The sequence below is a fragment of the Sylvia atricapilla genome, chromosome 3 (genome assembly GCF_009819655.1).
Source record: "Sylvia atricapilla isolate bSylAtr1 chromosome 3, bSylAtr1.pri, whole genome shotgun sequence".
Taxonomy (NCBI): Eukaryota; Metazoa; Chordata; class Aves; order Passeriformes; family Sylviidae; genus Sylvia; species Sylvia atricapilla.
The window spans coordinates 108,717,132-108,745,111 of NC_089142.1; the positions used below are offsets into that span (position 1 = coordinate 108,717,132).

The following is a 27,980-nucleotide window of genomic DNA, read 5'->3' on the forward strand; positions in this document are numbered from 1 at the left end:
ACGTGACACAGAATCTGCAAGAAACACCTCACAATAGGAATGCAGACTCAACCCACTGGCCACCATTTAATGTAATGCTGTCCCTCATAGCCTTTAACTTTTATGTACACAGGCTCAACAGCTTCTAACTCATAACTTTTACAACCTCACAGCAGGTGCTTGGGCTCCAAGGGTGGAGAAGGAAAATGTATTTCCTTTAATTAACCATGCAGATGTGTATTTAAGAGGAAAATTTTCAGTATTAGCTTGGTACCATCTCCTTGTGGCCCTGACAAACAGGAGGACAGAAAAGGTAACACTAAGAATTTCCAAAAGTCTTAGACTAAGTAACAGATTTGACAATCAAGCTGCACTTTTTTAAAAGCCTAAAAGACAGTCTAAACCACTTTTTTTTTTTTTTTTCCCCTATGTTTTGCAACCTCCAGACTGAAGGAAGGTAAAAAGGCTGAACAGTAGGGTGAGTTCATCCTTGGTCATGAAAAAACAGTTCTGCTTGCAACTATAGCTTTGCAAAGCTTCATTGCTTCAGCTGAAAGCAGCATGAGAGAGGTGTGTGTCACCCGTCAGCTGTCTGGGGAACATGGTCACTGTTACAGCCCTTTTCAGGCAGTTCCCTTCTGGGTGTGCTCTGATCCCCCCTCTCACCCTTCTCAGTTCCTCCTAGGGAAGGGGGTTTTGCTGGCAATGTTGTGACTCGCCCTCTGCACCAGGCAGGAAATGTTTCACTCCGGTGCTTTTCAAGCATGAGCCAGCCAGAGACAGAAAGCAGACTTTAAAAACACCCAGAAGTCCCGACACCCAGAGGGTGGGAACAGAGACACCCTTTACAAGCTTGACTCACTACGGGTCAGTGCCATTTGTTCTGTACCAAGGGGCACCTCAAAGCATCAGCCTCAGACCCCAGTTCAGATCGGCAACAGCAGCTTCAACTCACCTAAACCCAGAGATTGAGACGGTTTTATTGTTCCTTTTGATCCAAGAACCACTTACAGGACTTCGGTTTTTCTCTTACAGGAACTGAATTTTTCCAGCGCTTCAGATATTCAGACCATGGCTGTTGGTGTCACCAAACAGCAGAACAGCTAAGGGATTCCAAAAGATAAAGTATTGCCACCTCTCTCCTGTGGACATTTATCAGAGAACAGATTTTCAACAGAAGATCCTCTGTGGAACAGATCAGCTTTTCTCAACAGTAGTTGTTGTTTTTGTCAGTAGTGCCTGATGCTCATTCAGGAGTTTGCAGTGATTAATTTCTTTGTCAGTAATGGGAGGCACACATAGATACACACTTTACTTCTTTGCCTACAGCAAGTGAAAAAACTCTTTTATTAAGCACAACAAAAACCATCTGCCTGCCGAGCACAGATTTCAGAAATCACATCACAAAATAAATTCTCCTTGGGGAGAGAGGGCACCACTCTTACATGTCCCCTCTTTGGTTTTGATGCCATTACATGAAGAAAGATCTCCACTGAACAGCTATGGGATATGAAAACACAACACTGACATTCTCCCCTCAGCTTTAGCCTTCCCCTGCAATCTAAGCCCAGAAACTCAGTACAACAACTGCAGCTTCTTCAAGGTTTTAGTAAATTTACAAGTGCCAGGTACTTGCAGGGGCATTTAAATATTTTACAAACTTCTTTATGGAACTTTTTCTACACTGAGAACTCACCAACTGCCCTCCAAACTCTTGGCACTCCCTCAAGCAATTCCTTGGAAAAGCTGAAGTTAATGAGTGTCTAAGGAGAATCCATTTGGGGGAAATGCAGCACTTGCAACAAATTGCTGCTGTCCCCCATCCCCCCGTGGTTCTGCTCTAGATCTGCTTTTGACACAGCTTCACAAACCCCGAATGGGAAATGCTGCTCTGGGAGAAGGAGGAAGTGTTACAGCTATTGCACAGAGAACGCAGAGAATCTAAGTAAGGCAAGTTGGAGAGGAATGGAAATTTGGAAAACAGATGCATCCACAAACTGGGGTGAGCCCAATAGTACCCAAAATTAAATACTGAGCTGCTTTTTTTTTTTTTTTTTTTTTTTTTTTTTTCCCCTATAGTTAAGGAAAAATCTTAACAGAAATACAGAGGCCTATGAAAGAAAAGAAGGCATTTCTCCAGACCTCGTGTTTGTTAACAAGAGCATTGACACAACAATAGAGCCAATCTTACATGATTCAATTATCACTTGGTGATAATTCATAACACTGGCCTAAGAAAAGTACAGAGAATCTATTAAAAGTATATTGGAAGAAGAAATACACATTTTACCAAAAGTTCAATATCTATTATTCTGTCTTTGCCATGTCACTTCCTCATGCTCCCAAAAACATACATTTGTCTACTAAGACTCTCGGCTATAGACCCTTTGGAAAAGGAATCAAACTCTAACAGATCACATTCATCCTTAGCTGAGTAACCCCAAGAATAAATTCACATTACTTGTATCCAGAAAGCCTCATTCCTGACTAAAGGAGGCTTTTAGCATATAAACTCTTAAGAAGCTCCAAATGGAGGTTTCATTTCCTGTCCTTTTCCATGGGAACTCTGGAAGAGAAAAGTTGTCACTCCGTTATAGTTTTCCCCACACATCTCTCAAAGGTCTCCAAATCTGGTTTCATCAGCCTCTTGAGAGATGACTGAAAATCAACATGCTGCCTCCAAAACGTCCCCTAATTTGCAACTCCTCAGATGTAAACCATCCCTTCCTCAGACACTGGGGGTATGATCAGCGTTAACTGAAAACCCACCTATTTGCATTAAACACTTTATGCCTGATTCACAGAGAGCTTACCCCAATCTCTTTGTCTTCTGCCTTTTTTCCAGATCTTTTTTTCTTTATCTAGCAAGTGCATTTCCCTCCCCAAGGGATCTGGCAGATGGGTGACAGAGATTTTCCCAGCAGACCCAACTCCCAGGCGGAACATGAGCCCCAGCCCTCCTGGCACAGCAGGACTAGGCTGACATCAAACTCTACAGTCTCTTTTCTCAAGTTAGTTATTCACAGGTAACTGGAGGGGAAATAGTGCTTACACTTAGAAGAGGCCAGGATTTGGATCAGCCTGGAGATAAGAGTCAATGTTTATTGACTGGCCTGGCAAACATCTTTGCTTTTATTGATTATCTCCCAAGCACCATTTTTTTCCAATTTGATCGAGAGCTTGTCGATTTTGCTGTATTTGTTTAAGAATGAAACCCAAGGATGTATTTGTGAGCTGAGCAGCAGCAGGCTTGGCTGTTTACAATTTTCCCTGGACCTCTGCATTATATCTCTGCTTAGGCTGAACAGAGCACCGGGAAAACCTTCTTAGTTTGACATCCTAGCCCCATAAGTAAGGACACAAAAGCAGCCAGTAAAAGTAAAAGCTCATGTAACTGTGAAGCACACCTGAATATTCCGGCCTAAGAACTCTTCAAATTTTTACAACTGCTTTCTCAACTATTTAAAATAACTGACACCTGAACTTTATATTACCCTATGGTCCATACAAAGTTATTTGCTCATTTGCAAAGGTACCTTTATTTACATAATAATAGGCAGGTAGCTTACCAAAGTGTCCTACAAAGATCTAAAAAGGCACTAAGCCAAGACAATGCCAAGGGGCAACAAAAGTAGAATTACTTCACACAGCCTCAAGTAAGGGCAAAATATCCACTCAGCCTGAGCTTAACTAGAATGCCTGAAATTGGTACCAGCTGGGTCTAGCTGCAGTGAGTAAAGGCCTCTGTGTGGCCTCAGGTGACACAGAGCCCACAAAGTCTTCATGAGGTCACAAGTTCCGGTCCCCAAGGATGTTTGATACGACAAGTGCATGCATAGACAATCTAAAGAGATATCAGAGCAGCTAACAGAGCCAGCCTTGGGGAGCAAATATCCTGTGATAGTATCTGTGGTTTTGACAACTTCACAGCTGCATTGCTGTCATGAGAGTAAATATTCGTTGCCCATGGTGTGTCAAAGATACATCATTTGTATCTCTACAGTCTATTTCTAGAATATGAGTTTAATCTGAAATAACTTTTTCCTTTATTCTATCTGTTTCTCTTTTCTGTCATTGGTTTGGTTTTTCCACCGTGCTTTACCTCATCGCTGTGCCATCGGGTAAGTCAAAAGTTTAAGGTCAGAAAGACTTCCTGCAGAAATCTGACTCATGGAGAAGCTTTTGCCCCTTTCCTGTCAGTTCAATCCATTTTCATGCTGCGCCTCTTCTAACACGTTCCCTCCTCACAAACACGCCTCTCAACTCTTTGCCATCGCACCTTGGGAACTGATTTTCTCAGGGTAGCCTCAAACCTCTAGAAGTAACACCCGACGCTGCTGTGCGGCCTGGGGTCCCCGGTGAGGCGGTGTCTGTGCGCGGCAGGACAGCGGGCGAGGCCGAGCCCCCGCCGGGGCGGACAGCGCTCCCCGCCGCCCTCTCCGGGCGGGCGCAGGGAAGGGGAAGCGGGGCCGGGCGCCTCCCCCGGGGTACGGTACGGCCCGCTCCTCCCCTCGCCGTCTCGCAGACGGAGGTGGCGGCGCAGGGCGCGGGAGGCGCGGGGAGCGCTGCCGGCGGGGACGGCAGGTGAGGAGCGCGGGCCGATGTCGGAGCGAGCCCGGCACGGGGCACCTGCGGGAGGCTCGGCGCTGCCCCGCGGCACCTGCGGCGGGGAAGGAACGCCCGCCAGCGCGGGCTCGCTTCTTTTACAGCCCTTTTCGCGCTCCGAAAAGGGCGCTTCCTCCAGGTGGGAGCGGCGGCGCCGTGGGCGCTGCAGGCCGAGCCCCGGCGCCCTCCGGGCTGCCCCGGGCACCGCCAGCCCGGGAGATACCTCGGGAAACATCCTTCAGCCCTTGGGTCTTAACTCCCCGCCGTTAGCACGGTGCTCCAGCACGACTCACATCTTCCTCCATTCCCACGCAGCCTTTGAAAGTTGGGGCTGTAAGGGCCAAAATCTGCAGAGAGCTCCATGTGTAAAGCCATTGCTGCTTTTCGATAGCTGCGTTGGCCCAAATGCGCTGCAGAAATTCCGAGTGGAGTCGGCAGTCGCCCGAGGACACGTTTCTGGCCTGTTTAATCAGCCCGTGCCAGGCCTTGCAGCTCCACGTGGAGCCCAGGAGCTGGGGCGCGTTCCCGAGCAGATCCAGGCTTGACCTGAAGGCTGTAAGGTGTGCAGCCCTGACAGTCCGGGTCTGGTCGGGGTTTAACACTGGGGGGTTCGCTGTCCTCCTTGCTTCGCTTGCCCCGTTTTCGGGACCAGGCTTTGTTTGTACTGTGTACTCCAGCAACTTTACGAGTGTTTGTGTTGCCTTCTCTCCAAACTGAAAGCTCCTTTGAAGAGGAAATGGGGAGGTGCACGGTTTGAGGGAATGACGGAGTGCCAGGATTAGCGCACTGAGGCCATGGTCTTCCAAGCCGGTGAAAGAAAGTTTCACCCACCCCTTGGGCTGCTCATTTTCACCCATGTCAGCACAGGCATTTGTGTGCAGAATTCGATTGGGAAGCAAAACTAAATTTTAAAAGATGCCCCAAAAAATCCATATGAGTTCCTAAATGTTTTTGCTGTCCCAAGAGGGCAGATGAGACTGTAAGCTTTTCTGTAACATTAATGGTTTATAGTGGAACAAGGTGGGCAAGGGTAGAGTTTATCTGCTAGAGTGCACCCCTGTGTTCCTGAAATAAAACCTCATAGTCCTCATCCTTTGGCGATGGATTACTTTTGAAGTTGTTTTTTGATGCTTAGGAGCATCTTTAGGGTCATTTTGACTTTTTTAAAGCCAGGATTTTTGTTTTGCTATGAATACATTGCAACAACAGCTGCCCTGTGCACCCTGTACTGCACTTGTGCTGAAAGCCTCCGCTGCCTGGGAGACCATCTCGGGAGCTGGGTCTTGGATGCTTTAGGAGAGCCACAGCCCTTCCCCTCCACAAATACCCCTAGTCTGGTGCATACCTAAGCTCATAAATCCATGTAGCACACAGCAGCACAAATTCAAAATCCTTTACCCCAGAGGCAGGAAAGCCCGTGTTCCCAAAGTCCAATACAATGCCTTTATTTACCAAGGCAAGCCAAACAAACTTCTTGGATAAGTATCAACCCTTGTTGATTTAGTAACTGTTTGGTGTAAAGGTGTAGGCTGGCACATGTAAGAACCCAATTAATAACAGTGCTTGTTCCATAGTGTGAATTGGCCTCTTGGAGTCACAAGCCTCTTGGAGTTATGAAGCTGCAGTTTTCTGATTTAGGGCTCTCTATGTGTGTCTGTAATTTTGGAGCTTCAGGGCAGACTCCCAGCCCCATCCCAGTGAAACTGGTTGGTAAGGTGATTTCACTCTAAAAAGATGGCTTTATGCAGGTCATATTATTCATTTATAATGTCATTTGTTTAAGGGGAAATCCATCTAATCTTTAACATTTACACTTTCATTGCCTTTATGTTTGGAATCACTTGCCTTATTAGTGGAGTTTGTCATTACCACCTCATCTCTATTATCCCTTTAATGACAAATTTTATATCAGTGGTGTTGACATCAGGATTTAAATCACTAAATACTTGTTTTTAAGACCATCTACAGCAACCTGTAACATTGTTACATCTCTGCTGGCTTAGTTATTTTCTATATTAAAAGCAGTCTGTGTACGGCCCCTTCAGCGAAAGTCTGCGACCTGGGTTCTCGTGTGCTGCTGAAAGTTTGCAATAAATGGAATTCATCTGTTTTAGTGCCTATGCCTCAACTGCAAAGGCTTGTTTCAGGACAGAGAGCTGGTGTGGTACCTTCTCTCACTGGTTAAATATCACAGACCCTGCCTGCAGCATCAGTTACCTTATACCTACAAGCTCTTTCTTCAGCAGAACCCAGTCGATGATAACCAAAGCCTCTATTTGGAGCGTCTTCTCTAGTTTGTCTTGGCATGATTAATGTTCACCTGTCCTGGCAGGAGCCTGGTGGGATGTCAGACAATTCACTCTGCTGAGAAGGACACGTGCCTACACCCCTGTGCAAGTCAACAGGAGCTGCAGATCTGTGTCTGGATAATGCTGGCAGAGAGCCACTAAAGGTGTCTCCCCTTGTATGTACCCAAAGAGGTAAAACTCTTCTCTGGATTTGGTCCCATGGGAGCAAGCTGGCAGAACTGCAAGTGAAAACTTTGATTTGCAGTGAAATTACAGCCCTGAGTGTACAAGTCAACAAAATGCCTTTATTCACTGGACAGATTGCCAAAGCAGATCCCACCCACAACTGCAGGCTTTACAGTGTCCAGGCTGGCAGATTAGCACTGAATGGTGGGCAAACCCAGTTAAAACTGAGCTATCTCTACCCAAATGGAGGCATCTGGGTTGGGGGTGTGGCAAAATCAGAATAAAACCAAAAAATCCCACATTCCTATCTTGCAAGAGCAGAGTCTAGTTCAGAGGTAACAAGATAACACCTCTGAAGTTCCATCCAAGGCTGCTGTGAAGTCCTGGCAGCATGGAATGATGTTGAGACTATGGAGAAATGCATTTGTTTCAGAGGGTGGAGGAAAAGCGTCCTATTTGTTTGGTTGGTTTGCTTTTGCAGAGCTTACACAGACCTTCCCCAAAATGGTTTCCTCAACTGAATATGGGTCGCACACCTGGGAGCTCTCGCTGACAGTTGATCATCAATATGAAGATGTAGAAAAGGAATTTCATCTACCGGTCACAGGGGACCTTCATGTCGGGGGACTGATGCTGAAATTAGTCGAAGAAACCAGTGAGTAAAGACCTGTTTTATTTAAACGGTGTTACTAAGTAATATGTGCAGCTTTCTCTATGAAGAAAGGCTTCTGTGTGTTTTGAAATGATTCTGTCTTACTTCTGGCACAGAGCGTGGAGGCTCTGAGACCCAGGGGGTTTTGTGGTCAGAACCCCTCCCTGTGTTCCACCCTCTGTGGCTAAAGCCCCCACGTTACCATGGTGCAAACAAAACTTTGGTTTGCCTTTCAGTTAGATGAAAATAATTAAATCAGGCTACTGATTCAACTCCCCTTCCAGAAGGATGTTACAGGTGTGTGGTTTGGGGGGCAGGAGAGGCAGGTGATACCCTGTTTATCCACCCGTGGCCATCAGAGAGGATGAGTTGTTAAAAGGCACTTCAGGAGTTCCTGTTTCCTTTGCTATTGTGGCATTCTAGCCTGTCTGAGCCCTGTTATCCATTGCATAGATACAGTAGAGAAGAGCTGGGAAAAGCCAAGACTGGCCCAGTCAAAGTGAGGAAATTAAAAGTAAAATCCCCTGTACAGGCACAGCAAGGCAGCACAGGAAGACAATCTGAGACCACTTCTGTCACACTCTCTGCACACTTAAACGCACAGTTTAGCCGGAAACCGACGGCAGCCAGAGTTTCCACTGAGTCAGAAGAATAATTTTTCACAGTATTTTTTCTAAATACTCAGCTGGTGTGAAAAGCTTTTTATATTAATATTTAAAGCAAATCTGTAACTGACATATGTCAGCAGCTCTCTTGAGACACAGCTCATACCAGGGGACTCCAAAACAGGACAGGGTTCTGCTGTGTTATGGACATGCTTGAGGAGTAGTCTTTGCCTCATGGAGCTGATGAGGAACAAGGATTGATGCAAAGACTGAAATGGCTTGACCAAGATCACACAGAAGCTTTTCCTGCTACTACACATTGACACTTGGGAAGTAATCTAATCTTGGAATTCCCATGGAACTGAGAGCAGCAATACTTTATCTCTTTCCTTGTGCATGTGCTGCTACTTAGATGTGTGTAACCAAGTCTTCCATGGACTTGAATCTGGTTCTTAACACTCCCGAGATGAGCTGCTCAGTGCTGCTGCCAAGAGACTGTGGAAGAGCTTGTGCCCATCTAGGTGCACATGAGATTTTGTAGGAGGATTTTCAGCTTGCACTGACGAGTTCTGAACTGGAACTCTTTGTTGTTAGTCCTTATCCCAGCACAATCCCAACAGCATTGCCCCATATGTAGCACCAGATCCAGGAGATGTTCTTTCCCTGTGGATGTCCACAAGGCAGTGGCACAGTCAGCAGCTAGGTTAGGTCTTCAGGGGAAACAAAGCTGGTTCCCAGCAACTGCCACAAGAATTCACCAAACAAGAGTCTAGGTGGGGACCTGTAGCTGCTTTCATCTAAATAAATATTTGTGTTTGCAAAGACCTGTTTCCAAACCAAGTGTTTTGTGTATTTGCTCCATAGTTTGCTAGTAACCATTTTGTATTTTCCTAGAAAAAGCACAAGATTGGTCAGACTATGCTTTTTGGTGGGAGCAAAAGAAATGTTGGCTTCTGAAAACCCACTGGACACTGGATAAATACGGGGTGCAAGCAGATGCTAAGCTGATCTTTACTACTCAACACAAAATGCTGCGGCTTCGCTTGCCAAATATGAAGACTGTGAGACTGAAAGTCAGCTTCTCTTCCATGGTGTTCAGAGCTGTCAGTGACATCTGCAAAATGCTCAGTAAGTAAAGATAAATCTCCTCTGGCAACTGAGCTGGAGCATTTTATTGGGTGACTTTGTTTGGATGTGAAGTCCTTCCTCACAAAACAGTTTAGCTCAAAGAGAAATCTGAGACAGATTTTCAGGGGGTTCAGTATGCAGTGCATGTCACTGGTTCTTAGTCTCTGTGATAACTGATGCTGTCAGTTCACTGTCAGGAATGTGTCCCACAAGCTGCAGGAGTACTGGATAGTCAAAGCTGGCAGTTTTCTAGGAATCCTTGTCCTCCTGGAGCAAGACTTGATCCTGATTATTCTGTGCCACTGACTAAGAGCTTGAGATTATCAATGTTTTACACCAGCCTTCACCACAGGCAATCTTTCTGGTGTCAAATGATTTATCACCTATTTTCACTAACATAAATGATATCCATCTCTGCCTGTTGTAGGTGTTCACTTCAAATGTAGCATGTTTTAGATGTTCAAAACTTCTGTATGCCCAGATCTCTTCAGGTCAGGGCATATCTAACAACCCCCCACGCCAGCCTATGAATGTCTCATGGCATCGAGTCCCCCAGTTTCTGTTCTTTCCAATAATGGGGCATTTCCAAGTAGAGGGTTTGGAGCATGCCACATGTGTGCCTGTGATCAATGGGAATCAGTTGAGTCTACAAGCAGTCTTCAAAATCTCTTTGTTTTAGGGTAAAATAGGGATTAAATTCTTCATCTTAATTTAGATTTTCAAAGATTAGGCCATCAACACACTAATCCTCAGAAGGAATTTACTGCCTCATATTGATCCACTTTCAATTTCATCTCCTAGCAGTGGATTGTGAAAGGTGTAGTGTCTTTATTATACCTAACAGCTCTGATAGTCATGCTATAATTGTCCAACTGGCATTTGGCCAGATTAAATATTCTTACACTTTCCCTCCAGATTGAGTCAGTACAGAAACACTGTAACTTTGAATGAGTAAATACTGTCAAAAATGTCTTTGCTTACCCCAGAGTAAAAGGGGTTTTCAGAAATGAAGTGCCAGGTTTGTGACTGGCAATACCTATCTGAATTAGTAGTGCATTGGAGAACAGTGAAAACCAAGACAGAATTGTGTATAAGAAATATATTGAATAATAAAAGGCATAAACCTCAATTACAGTGGTTCTTGGCTATTCGTAATTTAGATGTTTCACAGAGGCTGTTATGCTCACAGAGGGCTGTAGAGCTGTTCGGGGAAAAGAGCTTTTTCCTGACATTCTAAAATGCAGTTACACTTCCTACAAAAGTAGATTTAAATCCTTTCAAAACTCACAGCCCATAGTCTTTGGCCTTTTTATAGAATTAGTGGATTTTCCACAGCTACTACTTTCAACCTGCTAAAAATAAAGCCCAGATTGCAACATGAAGCTTCCTGAAATGCTATTATCAACCATGGGTGCTCTTTTGGATGTAATCATCTTGCTTCACTTCCCAAACTGCCTTTGTAGATATCAGGCGGTCAGAAGAACTCTCTTTGTTGAAGCAATCAGAAGGCACACTAAAAAAGAAAAAGAAAAAAGACAAGAACAGCAAAGAACCAGCTACAGAAGATATCTTAAACCTGTGCGACTCTCCAGTGAGTTCTGGATTACCAGGTAATGAAAAATCGGTGTGATTTTATTGTTCTGACTGGAGAAGTCAAAAAGAGGAAGAAATTTTTTGTTACACAAAGGAGGCCAGTTTCGTGTAGGGTGGTCTTGGAGACACAGTGTGCCTGAAATCAGTGGCTTCAAGAAATCTCCAATATGTCAGTATTTCCCTGTTGTCTCTAGAAATGTTTTCCTTTCCATTGATATGAGAAAGTTCACACTAGAAAACAGGCTGTGGCCCTGCACACAGGATGTGCTGTTGCCTTTTGAAAAAAGGGGAAAACACTTAAAATATTAATGGAATTTGGCAACCTGCAAGGAAAATGAGGAATAAAGGCTTGAAAGCATGCATTTCCCGTGTCCAGCAGAATATCTCACAGAGCAAGAAAGAGCATTTCTGTCCCTGAGGTCACGTCACCTGTAAAAGGACAAGGCCAGCTGGAAACAGCAGAGATAGGAGACAGGCTTGAAAGAAAAGGGTTCAGTTTTTATGATGGAAAGAAGTGGACAGGACCATTTTTCACGGGAATAACATTATGTTCTTAACTTGCAGCCAATCCAGGTTTATACAGTAAAACCATGACACCCACTTATGATCCTGTCAGTGGGTCACCAGCTTCTTCCACAATTACTTGGTTCAGTGATGGTTCCTCGAGTGAGCAGAATTGCAGCATCCTGGCCCTCAGTCATCCCACCGCTTCTCCGGAGGTGTTGGCAGAGATGTACCAACCACGGACTTTGGCTGACAAAGCCAAACTCAATGCAGGGTAAGGTGCCTCTCCTGAGGTCCTCTGGGTTTAGAATGAGGAATGATGTCATTGTGCAGGCTCTGGCTAAAGTCTGTTGTTAGATGAAGGCAAATTCAGTTGAGCACAGCTAAAGGTCAGTTTTGGTGGCAAACTCCAAAGGCTTTAAGTAGACAGTGAAAAGAGACATGTGGATGAGGCCAGTAATTCTGCATTAAAAATAGGTGACTGAGTTCTGCACAGGTAAACATTGCTTATTCCATATACACAGAAAATGGAAGTTGGAAGTCTATATGAATGCTCCACCTTCTTGAGTTACATGAATTTTCCCTAGATTTAGAGGAACTAGAGCTGTTGTTGCCACTTTTGTTTCAGAATTGCACTGGAGCTCTGCAGGTGTGATGATTTTTCCTGTACAGATGAATCTGTGGGTTGTTTTCTTCCACAGCTGGCTGGATTCATCTCGATCACTTATGGAACAAGGTGTTATGGAGGAAGATCAACTTCTTCTACGCTTTAAATATTACACTTTCTTTGATTTGAATCCAAAAGTAAGAGCCTTGCTTTTACTGCTATTCATTGTTTGCCTGCTTTCATGTCAAGGAGCCATACAGTGATACAGAATATATATATAGCTCTATGTAGAATTTTAGCTAGGATTTGTAACAAGCCCTTCAGAGAAATCTAATTCAGCTTCTTCCCCTCAGCTATGGCTGACTTTTACCCTCTGGACACTGAATCACTGTTCCTCATGTGAAATGAGCTCTTGAATTTAAAGATGGGATCTGAAGAGCACCAGGAACAATATCCCTATTTCCAGAGTGGCTGGTTTACTTTCTGCATCTTTTTTAACAGAAAAAATTAAGGGGAAAACTAGGCTAGCAGTATCCTTAAGGAATCTTGTTTTTAAAATTTGCCTTAAAAATAACATTTATATTGCACTGCCCTCCTTGAATTTCACAGCTTTTCTGGGCTGAAGCCCTCAGAAGGAATCGGGATACTTTCCAGTTTATCTGGCATGTTTTTGGGTGAAATGGCACCCCAACTAAAATCCACATATGTCTCAACTTCAGCAGCCCAAACATTTCCCTTCTCTGCCCCAGCTCTGCCAGCCCTGGAGCCATAGGATGAAATGACCCAAAAGAGCTTCAGGCAACCTAATATCTCACCTCTGCTGGGAGAGGTCATGCTTTAAGGTTTACCCTCCCATCGCCTACATTTCACCAGCTTTGGGCCTTGAACATTTCTGTGGGTCACTTCAGCTTATTAACCAAGTAGGTGATAAGGAATAATTACTATCCAAAACCAGGTGGTAAATTAAAGCAGATCTGGCAAATCTCAAGTCAGTGCAAAGACAGAACCAGAAACGAAAAAGCAAGAGAGGAAGAAAGGAAGTGAGGAACAAGAGAGTTCTGCTGGTCACATTCGAGTCAACCGTGTCACATGATTTTTCTCCCAGTGGTTTCACATCTTGGTTATACCAGGCCAAGGCTTCCCGCCTCAAAAAGGGGATGTTGAGGCTCACCTTGTTCCTCAGGCAGCGGCTGCTGGTTGTTTTTGTGTTGGCTCAGCAAGGCCTGGAGCTGTGCACACGAGCTGGTACAAGGCAGGCGGCGGGGCAGGGCAGAGGCGGGAGGAGGAAGGAAACGAGCCCTGCGGTTGGGGGCAGTGTTAGCTCAGCTCAGCTGACTGTGAGTCTGTGCCTGGCGGTCACTAACGGGCGCGCTGCCTCTGTCCCGCAGTACGACGCCGTGCGAATCAACCAGATCTACGAGCAGGCCCGCTGGGCCATCCTGCTGGAGGAGATCGACTGCACGGAGGAGGAAATGCTCATCTTCGCCGCGCTGCAGGCACGTACTTGAGCCAATTGCAAAACCCGCTCCCTCGAGAGGCAGGCACAGGTTGGGACAAGACTGGGACAGAGCCCAGGCCAGGAGCTCTGCTTGGACTGGGGGGCTGCTCTTAGGGGGAGAAACAATCAGCAGCATCCTCCAGCTAAAGCAACGAAACTCGGTAGTAGCACTAACACCATTATTTACACAATTATGGAAACATTGACTAACACTATCTGCACCCAGAATGTAACTTTGATATCGGTATTAGTATGAAGTGTTGTTTCCCATACCACCTACCATCCCTTCACCTCTTCTTCCTGAAAATTCCCGTAATACACCATGTGTACACCCTGTAAACATTTCCCAACAGACAGAGAAAAAGCCACAGCACAGTGTGAAGATAGGGACACTGTGGAGTACTAGGAAATTTAACATGACTGAGCATGGCTTAGTCTCTGACCATAGCACAGACCTTCATTAGTAATAAATTCCTTCCTTTTAAATGTAAACGGAGCTGCCAAGAATTCACAGCCTGTCACTGCAGAACACCAGAGAACCTTGCTTCCGAGTTTCCACCTTGTATGGAAGGACTAGGGAACCAAATGTAGCACCGAGTCAGCCTCCCAGAACAGGGGCAATTCAGCAAAGGGATACAAACACTGATAATTAAGATAGGGAACCATTATCAGCCATTGCACAGGAGTCACAGTGGACATGGCTGTTTCCTTGGGAAAACCCTGATTCCTGGAGAATTTCACACAGTTGTCCAAGACCCAGGAAACCAAATGATCTGTTTTCAAACGCTCTGATTGTGTGTTGATAATTGATGTATTGACTATTGGATGCTGATGTTTGATTTTAGTACCATGTAAGCAAGTTATCATTATCATCAGAGACACAAGATTCCACCTGTGAATCGGAAGTGGATGAAGTAGAAGCCGCCCTTTCCAATCTGGAAGTGACACTGGAAGGTGGAAGTAAAAGTAACATTTTGGTACGTCCTTTGGGATCCCGGAATTCCTTTTGCTGTGCCAGATCTGCTGATTCTCATGAGCCTTCCTGGTTCTTGATTTTTTTTTAACTCTGTTGATTACAGAGTGCATTGTACTAAAATTATTTCTAATTATTCCTGATAGGAGGACATCACAGACATCCCTAAACTTGCTGATAATCTCAAGCTTGTTAGGTGAGTTGTTAAAATTAATACTAAAATATACAAAACCAGAAGCTTAACCTTACAAGAGCTCTCTCGAGTTTTTCATTCTAATCTAACAGTACATCTGACAGTTATAAATTGACAAATACCCCAGCTAGGTCTATCCAGCCTAATATTCTCTTCCAGTCTTCCTCTTCCTGCTTTTGACAATGTTCCTTGGCAAATCTCTCCCACTCCTGGGATACTGGTAGCTATATTGTACTTATTAAATAAATGACCCAGCTGTCCATATTTCCTAGTGCTTATTAGTCATCATCTCTAAACAAAAGAGCTTAAGTTTTATTTTCAATCACATTTACTTTTTTTTTTTTTCTTTGCCAGTAAAAAGCCAGAAGAAACTTGCAGTTCTCCCTGAGAAGAATTTCTAAAAGTAACCCTAGGGAACGTACTTTTTAAACAAAAGACACATCCAAATTACCCTTTTCTTACTGAACACAGAGTCTGTTTTTTCTAATATCAAAATGAGTTTCTGTGATCCCATTACAATATCTTGATTTATGGGTGATTTAAATTACTGTGGAGACCTCAAGTCTGTAATGCCTTTTATCACAAAACAGTCTTTGTGTTTTAGAAAGATAAAGTGTTCTGTTGTACAAATATTTATCAGATTCATCCGTTGACAGATGGTATTTTTAATCTGGGAACTGAAAACTGCAGCTGAAAAATTTGAACTGTTGTTAACTGCTAGCAATTGTTAATTATTAATTTCCAATTTGGAATTTTATTTGACATTCTTCTTATGAACGTGGCTTAAGATGAAAGGGAATTAAGGCTTTTTACAATGGGTTATTTGTTTTTCCCCAGCAGTAGAGCAGTTTGCTTTTATAAGCATTCAGCTGTTATTTTTCATCATGAAAAAGTTCCTATATCAGTGATAAGTCACTTACCAAATCTAAGGCATTGTAGAATCCACGTAGGGTGTAAAACTTTTCTTTAAACAACAACACTTTGTGGCTCCAATTATTTGATTAATTGTAAACCTGCATGCAAAGCTGTGCATGTCCTACTGCCTACTGTTCCTATGGCGAACTTTTATTCCTATTTATTCACAGAGTACACCACAGTAAATGCTGATTTCACATGGGGACAATATTGTGGAGAATTGCAACTTTTTTTTTTCAAAAGCAAAAAGAAAAAGTTTTCTGAAAAGTTCTCGGCAACTTTTTCAGGGAGAGAAAAATAATTTTGTCTGTCTAAAAAGAAATTATAATCTCTTATTTTTGAAGAATGTCGCTGTATTGGAAAACTAAAAGCCATATTATTTGGTAGTTTTGAAAATCCGAGTTTTTTAAATCCAAACATAAAAATTGCAATTTTCTAGAAAGCATTCTAAACTAGGATTTTTAGAAAGGGTCTGGAGGTATAGATAGTAAGTGTATATATACTACATTGCTGTTTTCCAGCCAGTTCTATACTCTTTGTACCATCCTCTTAGATTTAAAGGGAAATACTGGAATTTTTTTCTTTTTTTTTCTTCTTTTTCACTTCACTGATGACCTTTGTCACTAGCTGTGAAGTATTTCTCTACTCAGATAGTGCTAATACCTCTGGTGTTCTCTCCTGGAGAACTACAAAACTTCTATAACCAAAGTGAAGGAATAGAATTTTGTTGTTAGATATTATTCAGATTAAGCCAAAAAAGCTGTTCTCTGCTGCCTTACACTGAATATAACTGGGCTTTATAGGTGCAGATATTCAAGATAAGGAGCTATGAAAAGCTGATGCCAAATCATGTTAATAAAACAGGGGTTATATTGTGTTACTGAGTTCATGGGAAAAATGATCCTGTAAGAAGGCAATGGCTTTGATTAGTGATGGAAGAAATAAATGAGAAAAATCAGAGATGGGACTCAGCTAAAATCTGGACTAACAGCCACGTCCATACCTGGGGTAACCTGGATTGGATCCAGGCATTTCCCACTCCCTCATTGACACAGGCGTGTCATACCCAACCAAAGCCGTGGGTATGACCTTGAATTTCAGAGGCTCTGTAATATTGGTGAGGGACTTTGCAATTTGTATGTGTTGATATAAATAAAGGGGGTTCTTTTTTTCTTGGTAGGCCCAAGAAGCTGGCACTCAAAGCTATCAAGACATACTGGTTTGTCTTCAGGGACACTTCAATATCTTATTTTAAAAACAAGGAATCTGCACTTGGAGAACCTGTTGAAAAACTAAACCTGAAAGGTAGGAATTCTCCTTTCTTTGTTTTTTTCTGTTGCTTCTGTGAACTGAATAAAACAAGTAATCCCTGCTAGACTCAGGAAAGCAAGCACAGTGGCATTTAGTCTGGGAGCTTTTTCAATTCCTGAGACTCCTAAGCAGGCAGATTGCACCTGCAGAAGAGGCTTAAACACAAAGGATTCAATAGTTTAACCCAAGCTGGGATTATCAGAGCCTGATTTGTAAAATCCCCTGTACTGCTGAATTCTTCAAGATGAGTCAGGTATGGATAGTGACTCCTGGGATGCTTCATTTCCAAATACTTTCACTCTACATAAAATGGGGGTGTTCCCCCATGTCCTTGGCAAACACACACTGGCAGCAGAGAAGATTAGGGATGATGCCATGGGCAGGAATGCCAGAGGCTGTCCCTGCATTCTGCTGTGCAGGGACAGCTCCAGCACCTTCTCTGGGCCTTGTTTGTGCCGTGCATGGGGATTCCCATGGCTACAGCCAGCTGCTGGAGGAGGAGCCCCGGGTGTGCACACAGACACCAGCACCCTGTACAGCCTCCATCTGCTCCTGCAGGGACATCCTTTGTTCAGCATCAGGGAGCCAGTGATGCCCAGGACTCACCCTAGAAGAAACCTTTGAAATAGAAGATTGACCCCTGTGAACAAATGACTCTGCATCCCAATCTGCATATCCTCAGTAGGTCAGAGAATGGATGGGAAAAACAGCCAGGGTGGCTGGAACCTCACCATGTAGTCTGTCCCACCAGTTCTTCTCCATTTTAAGTGCTGAGCATTTCCTAAGATCAGGCTGAGGTTTTGGGAGCGCTCCCATCCTTTCACTTCCACGTTGGCTCACGTGCTCCCTGAGCTCAGAGCACTCATCACCCTGGCAAGGCAGGCCAGTGAACAGGAACAAAACCCTTCCATTAGGGCTAAGCTTCAGAAGTCTTGGCTCTTAGTCTCAAAGGAAAACAACCACAAAGTACTGCTCCTTAGTGTTAAAACAGTAATTAAAGTTACTGATATGGTAATGAAACAAATTAATGTCCTTCTGATTCCCTGTGATCTAGGATGTGAAGTTGTACCAGATGTAAATGTTGCAGCAAAGAAGTTTGGAATCAAATTACTAATTCCTGTTGCGGATGGCATGAATGAAGTATATTTAAGATGTGATAATGTGAGTAATAAGACAAGAGAAAATTTGAATTCAAGATTTATGGCAGATTGTCCTGTTCTAAAATTTGTACAGGAAAATGAGGATGCTGCAGAGAGTTTATTATTGAAATCTTTAGAAAATTTAAGAACGATATGGTGGTCTAACAAATAGATAATTGTTCTGGGGACATAAGGACAGTAAGTAATCTTGTATTTATCATCAGTTACCATGTAAAGCTGGTAGGAAAAAAGCCAGAAAAAATTATCGAAAAAATTTAAAATAAGTTACAGTATTTTGTTCTAATGCTGTCAGAGAATTGAGGTTTGGATATTGTTTTCTTTTTTCTTAATTAGAACTCTCGCCATTCAGATGAGGAGAGTGTGATAAGGATCTTACATTAGTTTCCAGTTCATTGAAATGTATCAGATCAAATTGTGTAAAAAGTGTTCAGTTAAGTCAAAATCAGTCACGCAGTAAAATTTCCAAGAGAATCTATTTCAAGGTACTGGATTTCTTAGCCAATGTAAAAGCTAGGTGTAGTTGGAAGTAGCCCAGGCAGGAAGGAAGAACAGTAACAAACACCTGGCTTTGTTTCAGGAGGATCAGTACGCTCGGTGGATGGCTGCCTGTGTTTTAGCCTCCAAGGGCAGAACAATGGCCGACAGCTCCTACCAGCCCGAGGTCCAAAAGATCCTTTCGTTCCTCCAGATGAAGAACTGGACCATGTGTTCCCAGGCTGCCTCCGAGCCAGAGAATGTAGATATGAAACCCGAGTGCTTCGTCTCCCCACGCTATACCAAAAAGTTCAAGTCCAAGCAGGTATCCTGAGTATGGCTCCATGGCTGGGCGTGGGCGGTCCCAGTGGTTGCTTAGGGATGAGGCTGGGTGGAAGCAGCATTTGAAAGCTACGCAGTACAACACCTTGCAATAGTCATTTGTCCCTTTGCAAGAGGCCTTTTCTTCAAACTGAACCCAGGGACAGGTGTTTCAGTACCTCCTCCGAGTAGCTCTCCTATGTCCACACCCTGGCTTGAGTCACCCATGATGTTCTGCTCCTGGGTAACACTGTTCCTGAATGTCTCTTCAGAGTAACCAAGGAAGGATTTTAAGGACTGCAAGCTACTGTTTGCATCTGAATCAACAGGGTCTTGGGGTCCTCTTGCCCTTCAAGTCTTTCCTTCCTCTCCACTCAGTCCCTTGTCCTGCTTTGGCTGTGCAAGAGCCCAGGCTGGCCACCCTGAAGAGGGTCCCCAGAGCAGTGTACGGAGCCAGGGCAGTGCTGCACAAAGCCAGGCCTGAGACCTTGCTGTCCATTCTGCCCTTTGCACTTGGGATGTGTCCCCAAGTGCCCTCTGTGCTACATCCACACAAACTGACAGCAAAGTGTGTGAACACAGCTTCAGACCTCATGATTTCTGATTTAGTGAAAGCAAAAGGATTCTTGTTCTCCAGTCAGCTGAAAATTTTCTCTCTTCCTGTTTTTCCCAGCTGATTGCTCGTATTCTGGAAGCCCACCAAAATGTATCCCAGATGTCCCTGGTGGAGGCCAAGCTGCGTTTTATCCAAGCCTGGCAGTCCCTCCCTGAGTTTGGTTTATCCTACTACATTGTAAGGTAATTGCACTCTCACTCGTTTCAAGTGGCCATAACGTTCATGCTCAGTGATTTGAAAGAAGTTCTCTGACAACCTGTTCCAAGAACATTTTCTATTTTTTCCCCCACAAACTTTTTTGATTTGAGTGACTTCCATACTGCTGGTTTTTTCTATAGGAGTAGCATCCAGTAGCTCCATTCCGGGAGTGAGACTCTGCATTACATCTGCCTTGGTACAGACCTCCTGGATTTGGCCTGAAGTAATCTCTCCCTAGCATTAAACCCTTACTGGCATAAACTCTCGAAACTGTATAAAATGCATGTCTAAATTGGTGTGCCCAGAGTTGCAGTATGTGTTCACTCTGACCCTTGTTCACTGCAATATGATAAAATGCCGATTTCTTTTGTATTTTGTCAAGAAAACAGCAAATTATCCCTTCTTAAGGTTAATCCGGAAGAGCAGTGAACACAAGAAAAGTCCCATTTGTTCACAGCAGTGTCCTTGCAGACAGCAGTGGTCTGACCTGCAGCCTTTTCTCTTGACAAAACGCCAAAAGGTGGAAAGTACTGACACAACCATACTTGGAGGCACCTTCCTTAATTTGTGCTGAACACCCCTTCCAGGGCTAGCTACGAATCGTCTGTGGTACAAAGTGAACCAGCTGTGAGCCATGCTCTGGCACAGCCCACATCTGCACTATTAAGCTCTGACTTCCCAAAATCCAGTGGCCTCATGTGAACTGTGAGATCATGATGGTCCTTGGATGTTCCAGGTTCCAAACTGTACCTGACAGTCACTTGAGAGAGCACTGCTACCTCGGAGCCAGAATTCTCCCCTGAATTCCAGGCCCAAAAATGCTCCCTAATCCTGTTGAATTTACTAACACAGGTACAGATTTTTTGCCCCATCTGTCACCATTAATCCTGTTAAAAACACAAACCCAACACCTAAATTGCATTTTGTAGTGGTGAATTGCTACAAACTGCTGGGCAGTATCTCAGTGGGGCAGTAAGCAAAGCACAAATCATGTCCAGATCATGCTTTTTCCCTAAGGTCCAGCTGCATCTAAAGATAGAGAGAAGGTTCACAAACAGGATCAGAAATACTGAAAATACTCAAAACAGGCAGATGAGATTTCTTCCAGCTTTCAGCATGAAGGTAGAGAAAGGTTGTTTCTTTACCAGAGCAATCTGTTCCTAGCTATTCCCAACTCAAAAAATTCTGTCCTCCAAAGATTCTGATTATTTTTCATCGGTAATCAGAAGAAAGTTGAAATTTTAAAATGCCTCAGTAATTTTGTAATGTGATTTATACTCAAAAACATGTATATATCAGTTGTTTTCATTATATAATTTAGGTTAATATAACTAGAGGAACATGTTTCAACATTAGAGAAATGAAGCAAGAAAAATTATTGTTGGCATTTTTCCAGTAAAAATATAATCAAGTTCATGTATTTGGGAAGAACAGTATTTTTTTAGCAGAAAACAATGAATTGGAAAGATTTCAGCAAGATCTACCTTCCTGATTATTTTCCCTATTACACCATGGCTCACCAGCCTACAACTTTTCCCCTTATAACAAATCCTGTTCTAAAGATGGGTCCAAGCTCTCCTCGGTCCCAGGCTGTTGTGACCTTTCCCACGTTTTTTTTCACTTCCTGAGGAGTGCAGCTGAAATGTTTCTCTAGGCAGAAATCATTGCAAAGCAGATGTGCTCAAAGGTTTGGGGTTTTTTTTCAGGTTTAAGGGAAGCAAGAAGGATGATGTGCTTGGGGTGTCCTATAACAGGCTGATCCGGATAGATATGGCCACAGGAGATCCTATCACAACGTGGAGGTTCTCCAACATGAAGCAGTGGAATGTGAACTGGGAAATCCGCCAGGTAAGCCTAGAACAGCTCTGCCTTCAGTCCTTGCATGTCACACACTCGAGGATGCTTTCAGAAAATATTTTTAAAGCTCACTGAAAAGATTTTGAACATGTTGTGACATGTTATTAAATAAGCTGTCAGCGGTTTTTCTTAGTAGAGTCTGTAGTCAAAGATCAGAAATGAAAATATCATGTTTTAAAGGTTCCTACCAAGCTTATTCTCTACAAGTGGCCCTTGATTTTGATGGGATGAAATAGAGACTCCAAGATGAATTTCAACATGTGTTTACTGCTCTGTCAGTAAAAATCTCATTTTAACTCTCATGCATCATCCTTTACATCGTGGTGGTTCAATCTCTATTACAGACTGAGGATGTAGGAACCCAGTTTGTCTTTCAAACCCCAAACTGAGATTGCAAGGTCTGCAGCTCTGTGTCAATGTGTGGTCCCCAATGTGCTTTGGGATTCCGAAGCTTGAAGCCAACTCCATAAATTGTAGATTTCTGGGGTGGAACTTGATGTAAATTGAAGCAGCCTGGGAATTGTTCTTGCTTTATGGAGTTTCCCACATCCATCTGCCAGGTCCAGAAGAGTTGAGATACACTCCCTACTGCTCTCTTGCAGTAATGCCTGCAACTCCCTGCACCAAGACCAGTGATTCTGGGTCAGGTTGCTGGGTTTACATTAAATCCCTCTCAAAAAAGACAGAACCCACAAAGCTCAGTTAGAGCATTTTAGAGCTAACAGTAGCTGGAAACCAAAACGGGGACCCCAAAGGCAGATTTAAGGTCAGCACATAACAACGGATAGATTAAACATTATCCATTAGAGAGAGAGCATTCCTGCTTTTCCCAGCGTTCACTTTATAAGCCATTGGAAAAAAGCTAAAAGATTCTGTTGCCGGCTTGAACAAGCAAAAATATTTCACCACAAGAGGGCCCTGATGTAGCTGCAAATCCAAAACCAAACAGCCAAACATCCTGAGCATCCAGCAGACCCAGACCTCTTGGTTAGCAGGGACAGGTAGTGCTTTATCACAGGATTTGTGATCCAGCTGTGCTCTCACACTTCTCTTTCTTCCCAGCTTATCTGTCTGATTTTACCACGTCTGTCCTCCTTAGGTTGCCATCGAGTTTGACCAGAATGTGTCCATCGCTTTCACGTGCCTGAGTGCAGACTGCAAAATCATCCATGAATATATTGGGGGCTACATCTTCTTGTCAACACGTTCCAAGGACCACAATGAAACACTGGATGAAGAACTCTTCCACAAATTAACTGGAGGTCAGGAATGAGATGAAGTAAACTCTCTTGCCAAAGCTGAGTAAATACATATTTTAAATCTCCATGGCTTGTCTACCACTTGCCCCGAGAACACAAAACATTCCAAAGTCCTGAAGACTAAGCTGTCGAAACTCCTGTAGTGATTATTCAGTTGCTCAAAAATGTAGAACCCATGCCCACCTTCTTCCACTGGAGTGGAACCCTGGAAGCCAGAGAAGCTGCCGAGCATTCATCTTGGATGAGACAGATACAAGACTGTACCCAAAAGGTTCATCTTTTGAGAAACGTTGTTACTTACATGACTGAGAAACCCACTTTAGGAGCTACCTAAAACTATTAAAGAGGCCTCTGGTGTGTTTCTATTTTCTGTCTCTGTTACTCTGTTTCACTGTGACATCTCACTGAACTGAGCTGTTCATGTGAGGGTGCGAAAAGCCTGTAGAAATGATTTTACATGTGTGCTGCAAAATGCAAAGAGCGATGCTCAGAGGGCCAGAGCCCCTCTGCTCTGGAGACAGGCTCAGAGAGATGGGGATGTTCAGCCTGGAGAAGAGGAGGCTCTGGGGAGACCTTAGAGCCCCTGGAAAGGCTACCAGAGAGCTGGAGAGTGGCTTTTGCCAAGGGCACACAGTGGGAAGACAAGGGGGAATGGCTTCCCGCTGACAGAGGGCAGGGCTGGATCGGATATTGGGGAGAAATTCTGCCCTGTGAAAGTGCTAAGGCCTTGGCACGGGTTGTCCAGAGGAGCTGTGAATGTCTCCGAGGAACCTGATCTGAAGCCAGCAGCTCTGCCTGCTGGAAGGAGCCACACACATCCACCAAAGTGAGTGGACTTCGATGCCCTGTAAAGCAACGACAGAGTGAAGCTGGGAGAATTCATGAAACTATTGGACAAATCAAAACTGGTTTCATATATCTAAAAAAAAAAAAAAAAAAGGACAGGTGTTGTCATTTGTCATATCATAAAGGGATGCTGCAGAAATTTCTGCATAAATTCATAAACATCACTGGAAACTGAGAGTGAGAGCCCTGATTTTCATGCCATATGCTCTTCTTTTCCCCAGCCCTCTGTCAATGGGCTTCTGTGGAATCACTCCCAGTTTGTGCAGTCTAAACTACAGCTTTGCATTTTGCAAAAAGAAAAAAATAGAGCCTGCTTCCCAGCTCTCTGTTCTCCCCTCTTCTCAGCACTTTTTGCACAGGCTAAGGGACCATCCAGCTCTCCTTCAGTAGAGAACTTATTCACTTGTCACCTGCTTGACACAAGCCAAGTTTTTTCCTCGTGTTATGAGATCCACTCAAGTCCAAACACTGGCCATATTTAAATGCTGCTTAGGGGTGCCATGGAAGAGCTAAACGCTCATGTAGTGCCAGCACCTCTTGCACAGACAGCTGCCTTCCAGATCACTCTCTGCTTAGGCTTTGCAGTGAGGATCCTGAGCATGCCTGCACAGAACCCCTCATTTGGCAACGAGCAATGCCAGACTCCTGTGGATTGCTCCCTGGGAAGCACAGCCCATGCTTGCCACTCTCAGAGCAGAGGTTGTCCCAGAGTGCTGCATGGAGGCCCTGTGGCTGCCACTTGCCTACGTGACCTGAGCACAGGAATGCGGAGACTGGGAATTCTGAGCATAGCTCTCATTAGCAGAGTGTGGCTCATTCCGTTGTTAAACAAGCACGTTCACTTGCAGTTCAAGCTGTGTCTACTGGGATTTCAGAGAAATTAGCAAATATTTCCATTTTTTTTCCTGCCCCTCCTTCAATCTTACCCCATGTGTCACTGCCTTTCAACTAAATCCTTTGCTGCTGCTTTGCAAGGAGGAGTTCTGCCAGCTCATCCCGCCTGGCTGTAAGCCCTATGCTTTGCCATTTTAGGTTTAAGAGAGTGACCCCTTGCTGATGCCCTCTCTCTGTATTGCCTTAGGTCGTTCACCTAAGCTGTCTCTTCTCCTTGCTCCACTCACTTTGCAAGGCTTTTTCACAAGAGGTAAGGAATAGGTAGGAAAGGAAACTTTTTATCCAGCTGCTTTGAGTGCTGCATGTGACCGTAGCTCCTCTTCCTACAAGCAGGAGAGGTTTCAGTGGGAAGGCTCCTTCCTGGAGAGGTTGGGGTGGGAAGGCATGGCCCAGGGCACTCCTGCATTTCCATAATTGCAGGCTGGATATGGTGGGCAGCACAGGGGAGGAGGCCTGCCCCAGCCTGCTCTGCCTGACACCTGCAGCAGCCACAGCTTGGAGTCACCTTTCATCCCAGCCCGTGTCACCGAGCACGTCGCAGCCGGGCTCCGGACATTTCCTCAATGCACGTGGGGCTCCACAGCCTCCCTTATTTGTGCAATAACCTGATGACACCTGGCTCTCGTGGGCTCCTCACCCCTATTTATACACAGGGTTAACGACCACGGGCTCAGTGGAAACCACATTATTAATTGCACAGTGCCAGATGTGGGAGAGGTTTCCCAGAATGAGTGAAAGCAGGACAGGGGCGTCTGCCCTGAAGTTTTGCAATACAGAGATGAAATCCTGGACAGGAATGTTATCAGACGAAAACAAACTTTTAGGAAACTTACACCTCAGCTCGGCTGCAACCCTATTCTGTACACGGCGCTTAATTAAACCCAAGTCAGGGTAAAACACTGCGATGTCTCATGGCTGCTGTTGCTCTTACATCAAATTCCGTAGGGGATTTCACCACTGCCTTCAGCCTTGGCTAGGAGACACACATCCCACAGTTTCCTGAAACTTCAGGTTAAATAATCCTATTCTTCCATTTTCTCCCTTTTCTCTGTGGGAAAATGTCTTTCTTGTGCTTGCTGCGTGGACAGACCTGTGAAATAGTTATTTTGTTGGCTTTAAAAGCCATCCTCCACATTTTTTTCAGGATATTTTCGTTCTTAACCATCACTTGGATCACGGCCAGTAAGAAACATTCACCTCTTAAACTTTACAGCCTGGTACCATCCTCACCTTCTCCTGCTCGCCCCAGCTCTGCTTATCTTGGTGTCACTAAGGAATGCAGGGCTCAGCCCGAGAATTCCTGCGGGCAGAGGGGCTTTGTGCAGACCTGAATCGCCCGCGGGGAGGGGGCGTCTGCTCCAGCTCTTTGCATCGCCCATGTGAAAAGGCTGACAGGAACGCCTGCCTTTGCTAACGCTCCCTCAGGTTGTCACTGAAACTCTCAGAAAAGAGGGAAAAAAGAATAAAAGGCGACATGAGAACAAGCCAAAGTGACTCACAAAGGGGAAATCTCTGCCTGCTGTTAGCAGATATTTCAAAGAAATTTATGAATGTGGGCGACTGCCTGCGCTGGGAAACCAGCCAGTACCTGGGCAGCTACCTGAGATGTAGCACCATAGCAGAAATATTCCAGAATATGAGAGTTTGCAGCTAAATAAAGACCTGGGAAGATACAATACTTGCCTCAAAAACTGGTCATCCAAAAAAAGCAGAAACAAGGATGAAAAATAAAAATAACGAAAGCTCATTTTTCAAGGATGCTCTGCCTCTTGCAACAGGTTCTCTGTATCACTCAGAAATCAAGGGCCTCTGGGCAAGCAAAACCTCCACCTCCCTTCGATCTTCACCAAAACGGCAGTCGCTTTCCCAGTCTGACAGTCTGCTCGACTTAGTCTCCAAAACGAAGTCAGTAAGGATGAACTCATTAAAATTAAGGCAGCTTTTGGTTCAGCGATTTTCCTGGAGTCTTTTTGTAAGATATTATAATCAGTAAGATAACCAATAACCCAAAACCAAGCAATGAAAATTCACTGGCTGTAAGTACTGTAGCAAATACTACACTACTAACTGTACTGTAATACTACTATAGTAATTACTGTCTGTAAGTGCTGAGCTAAGGGCAGCAAACACAAGTATTTAACAGCCCAGGACAAACCCAGGCCACCTCCCTGCTCCTCGGCTTCCCAAAGAGGAGCGCCGCAGCCGGCAGCTCTGCGAAGCCAGAGGGAAGGCAGGGGCTCCATCGGCTGTGCGGAGCTGGGCTTCCCTCCTCTTACACCAAATTCTTCGGATGTTTGTAACCTGCTGCAGCTGGCCCTTTGAACCGCAGCAGTGCGGAGCTCCGGGGGTACCTGCGGCTGCCCCACCGGGGTCAGTGCGGGATTAGCCCCTCGTTTGTCTTGCCCCAGAGCCATTCCACACGGGAACAGCATGTGCACTTCGCCCAGCCTCCAAGGCAACCGCAGCGGCTCCAGGGACTCCGGCTGGAAGCCCCTATCTCTATTCTGTGGATGTTCTGGTGTTTTTCAAGGCTCTCTCCCGACCACATAATGACCCACGCTGTCGATAGATAAGGTCTGCGTAATGTGTAGTTGCAGACTCAAGGTTTTTGGGCAAGCAAGACCTTTATCTGCACTTTAGCACCGAAGTTCACAGGTCGTTGCTGCCTTCATGTCAGGGATGTGTTTTGTTGGCCGGATAAAGCAATACGCACTGACTACTGTTCTCCTTGGAAATGTTAACAATTAGTTGTCCTACAGCAGCGACAGAACAGCCACCCCTTCCTTCGCTTTTACTTTGGAACAATCTCCACCAACTCATCCCTTTTTGGGATCATTTCCCTGACTTAATTCTCTGCTCTCGACCTAATAATTATTTGAATTGTGGGAATGCCGAAAAACCCAGCTCAGGGCTGGTCCCTCAGTGGGAGATGGTTTATGTTGTCAGTTTTACTTATCCAGCAAAGGATGAGAGAAGCAGCAGGAAAGGAATTCTCCCAAGCCATGTGGTACACAGATGCAGAACGGAGACCACAACCCACGCACAGCGGGACCAGGAGAGGCCTTCCAAGGCCGTCACACGGAGAGTGAGATGCCCCACACCTTCTCCGTCGGCAGAGAGAATTCCTCTCTGCGGGAGGAGCAGGTGAGAGTTTTGCTTTTGACATATCCTAAGGGCCTCCTTAGAAAAGTAATTTGTCCTGCGTGAACTTTTGCTGGATTTACTCCCCAAGAGCAAGAGCCTTAGAGAGAAATTTAAACACTTGAAGCCCCTCATTGGCGCCTAAAGAGAGATCAAAGCTCATGTCAGCAGGCAGAG

General features: G+C 44.6%; 1 protein-coding gene and 1 long non-coding RNA gene across 3 annotated transcripts; one reads left to right on the forward strand and one right to left on the reverse strand.

Moving 5' to 3' along the window:
• Nucleotides 1–1,238: 1,238 nt before the first annotated feature.
• Nucleotides 1,239–3,643, reverse strand: LOC136358517 (uncharacterized). The gene is made up of 3 exons (XR_010743140.1): nt 3,549–3,643; nt 2,441–2,545; nt 1,239–1,302 (listed from the first exon to the last, which is right to left on the reverse strand). It is a non-coding gene; the product is annotated as an uncharacterized lncRNA (long non-coding RNA).
• An 853-nt stretch (nt 3,644–4,496) lies between these two features.
• Nucleotides 4,497–23,276, forward strand: FERMT1 (FERM domain containing kindlin 1). Of its 2 annotated transcripts, XM_066316551.1 has the most exons (16): nt 4,516–4,563; nt 6,917–7,064; nt 7,540–7,713; nt 9,210–9,443; nt 10,907–11,053; nt 11,601–11,814; nt 12,242–12,344; nt 13,536–13,643; nt 14,491–14,622; nt 14,765–14,814; nt 16,907–17,031; nt 18,092–18,198; nt 18,775–18,996; nt 19,666–19,790; nt 21,513–21,654; nt 22,763–23,276. In XM_066316551.1, exons 3-16 carry the CDS (start codon nt 7,563–7,565, stop codon nt 22,934–22,936), a joined length of 2,034 nt encoding a protein of 677 aa, XP_066172648.1. In that variant the 5' UTR covers nt 4,516–4,563; nt 6,917–7,064; nt 7,540–7,562; the 3' UTR covers nt 22,937–23,276. The 2 variants fall into 2 exon arrangements, with proteins under 2 accessions (XP_066172649.1, XP_066172648.1); XM_066316552.1 differs by lacking the exon at nt 6,917–7,064 and having other exon boundaries at nt 4,497–4,563.
• The last annotated feature ends 4,704 nt before the right edge of the window (nt 23,277–27,980 follow it).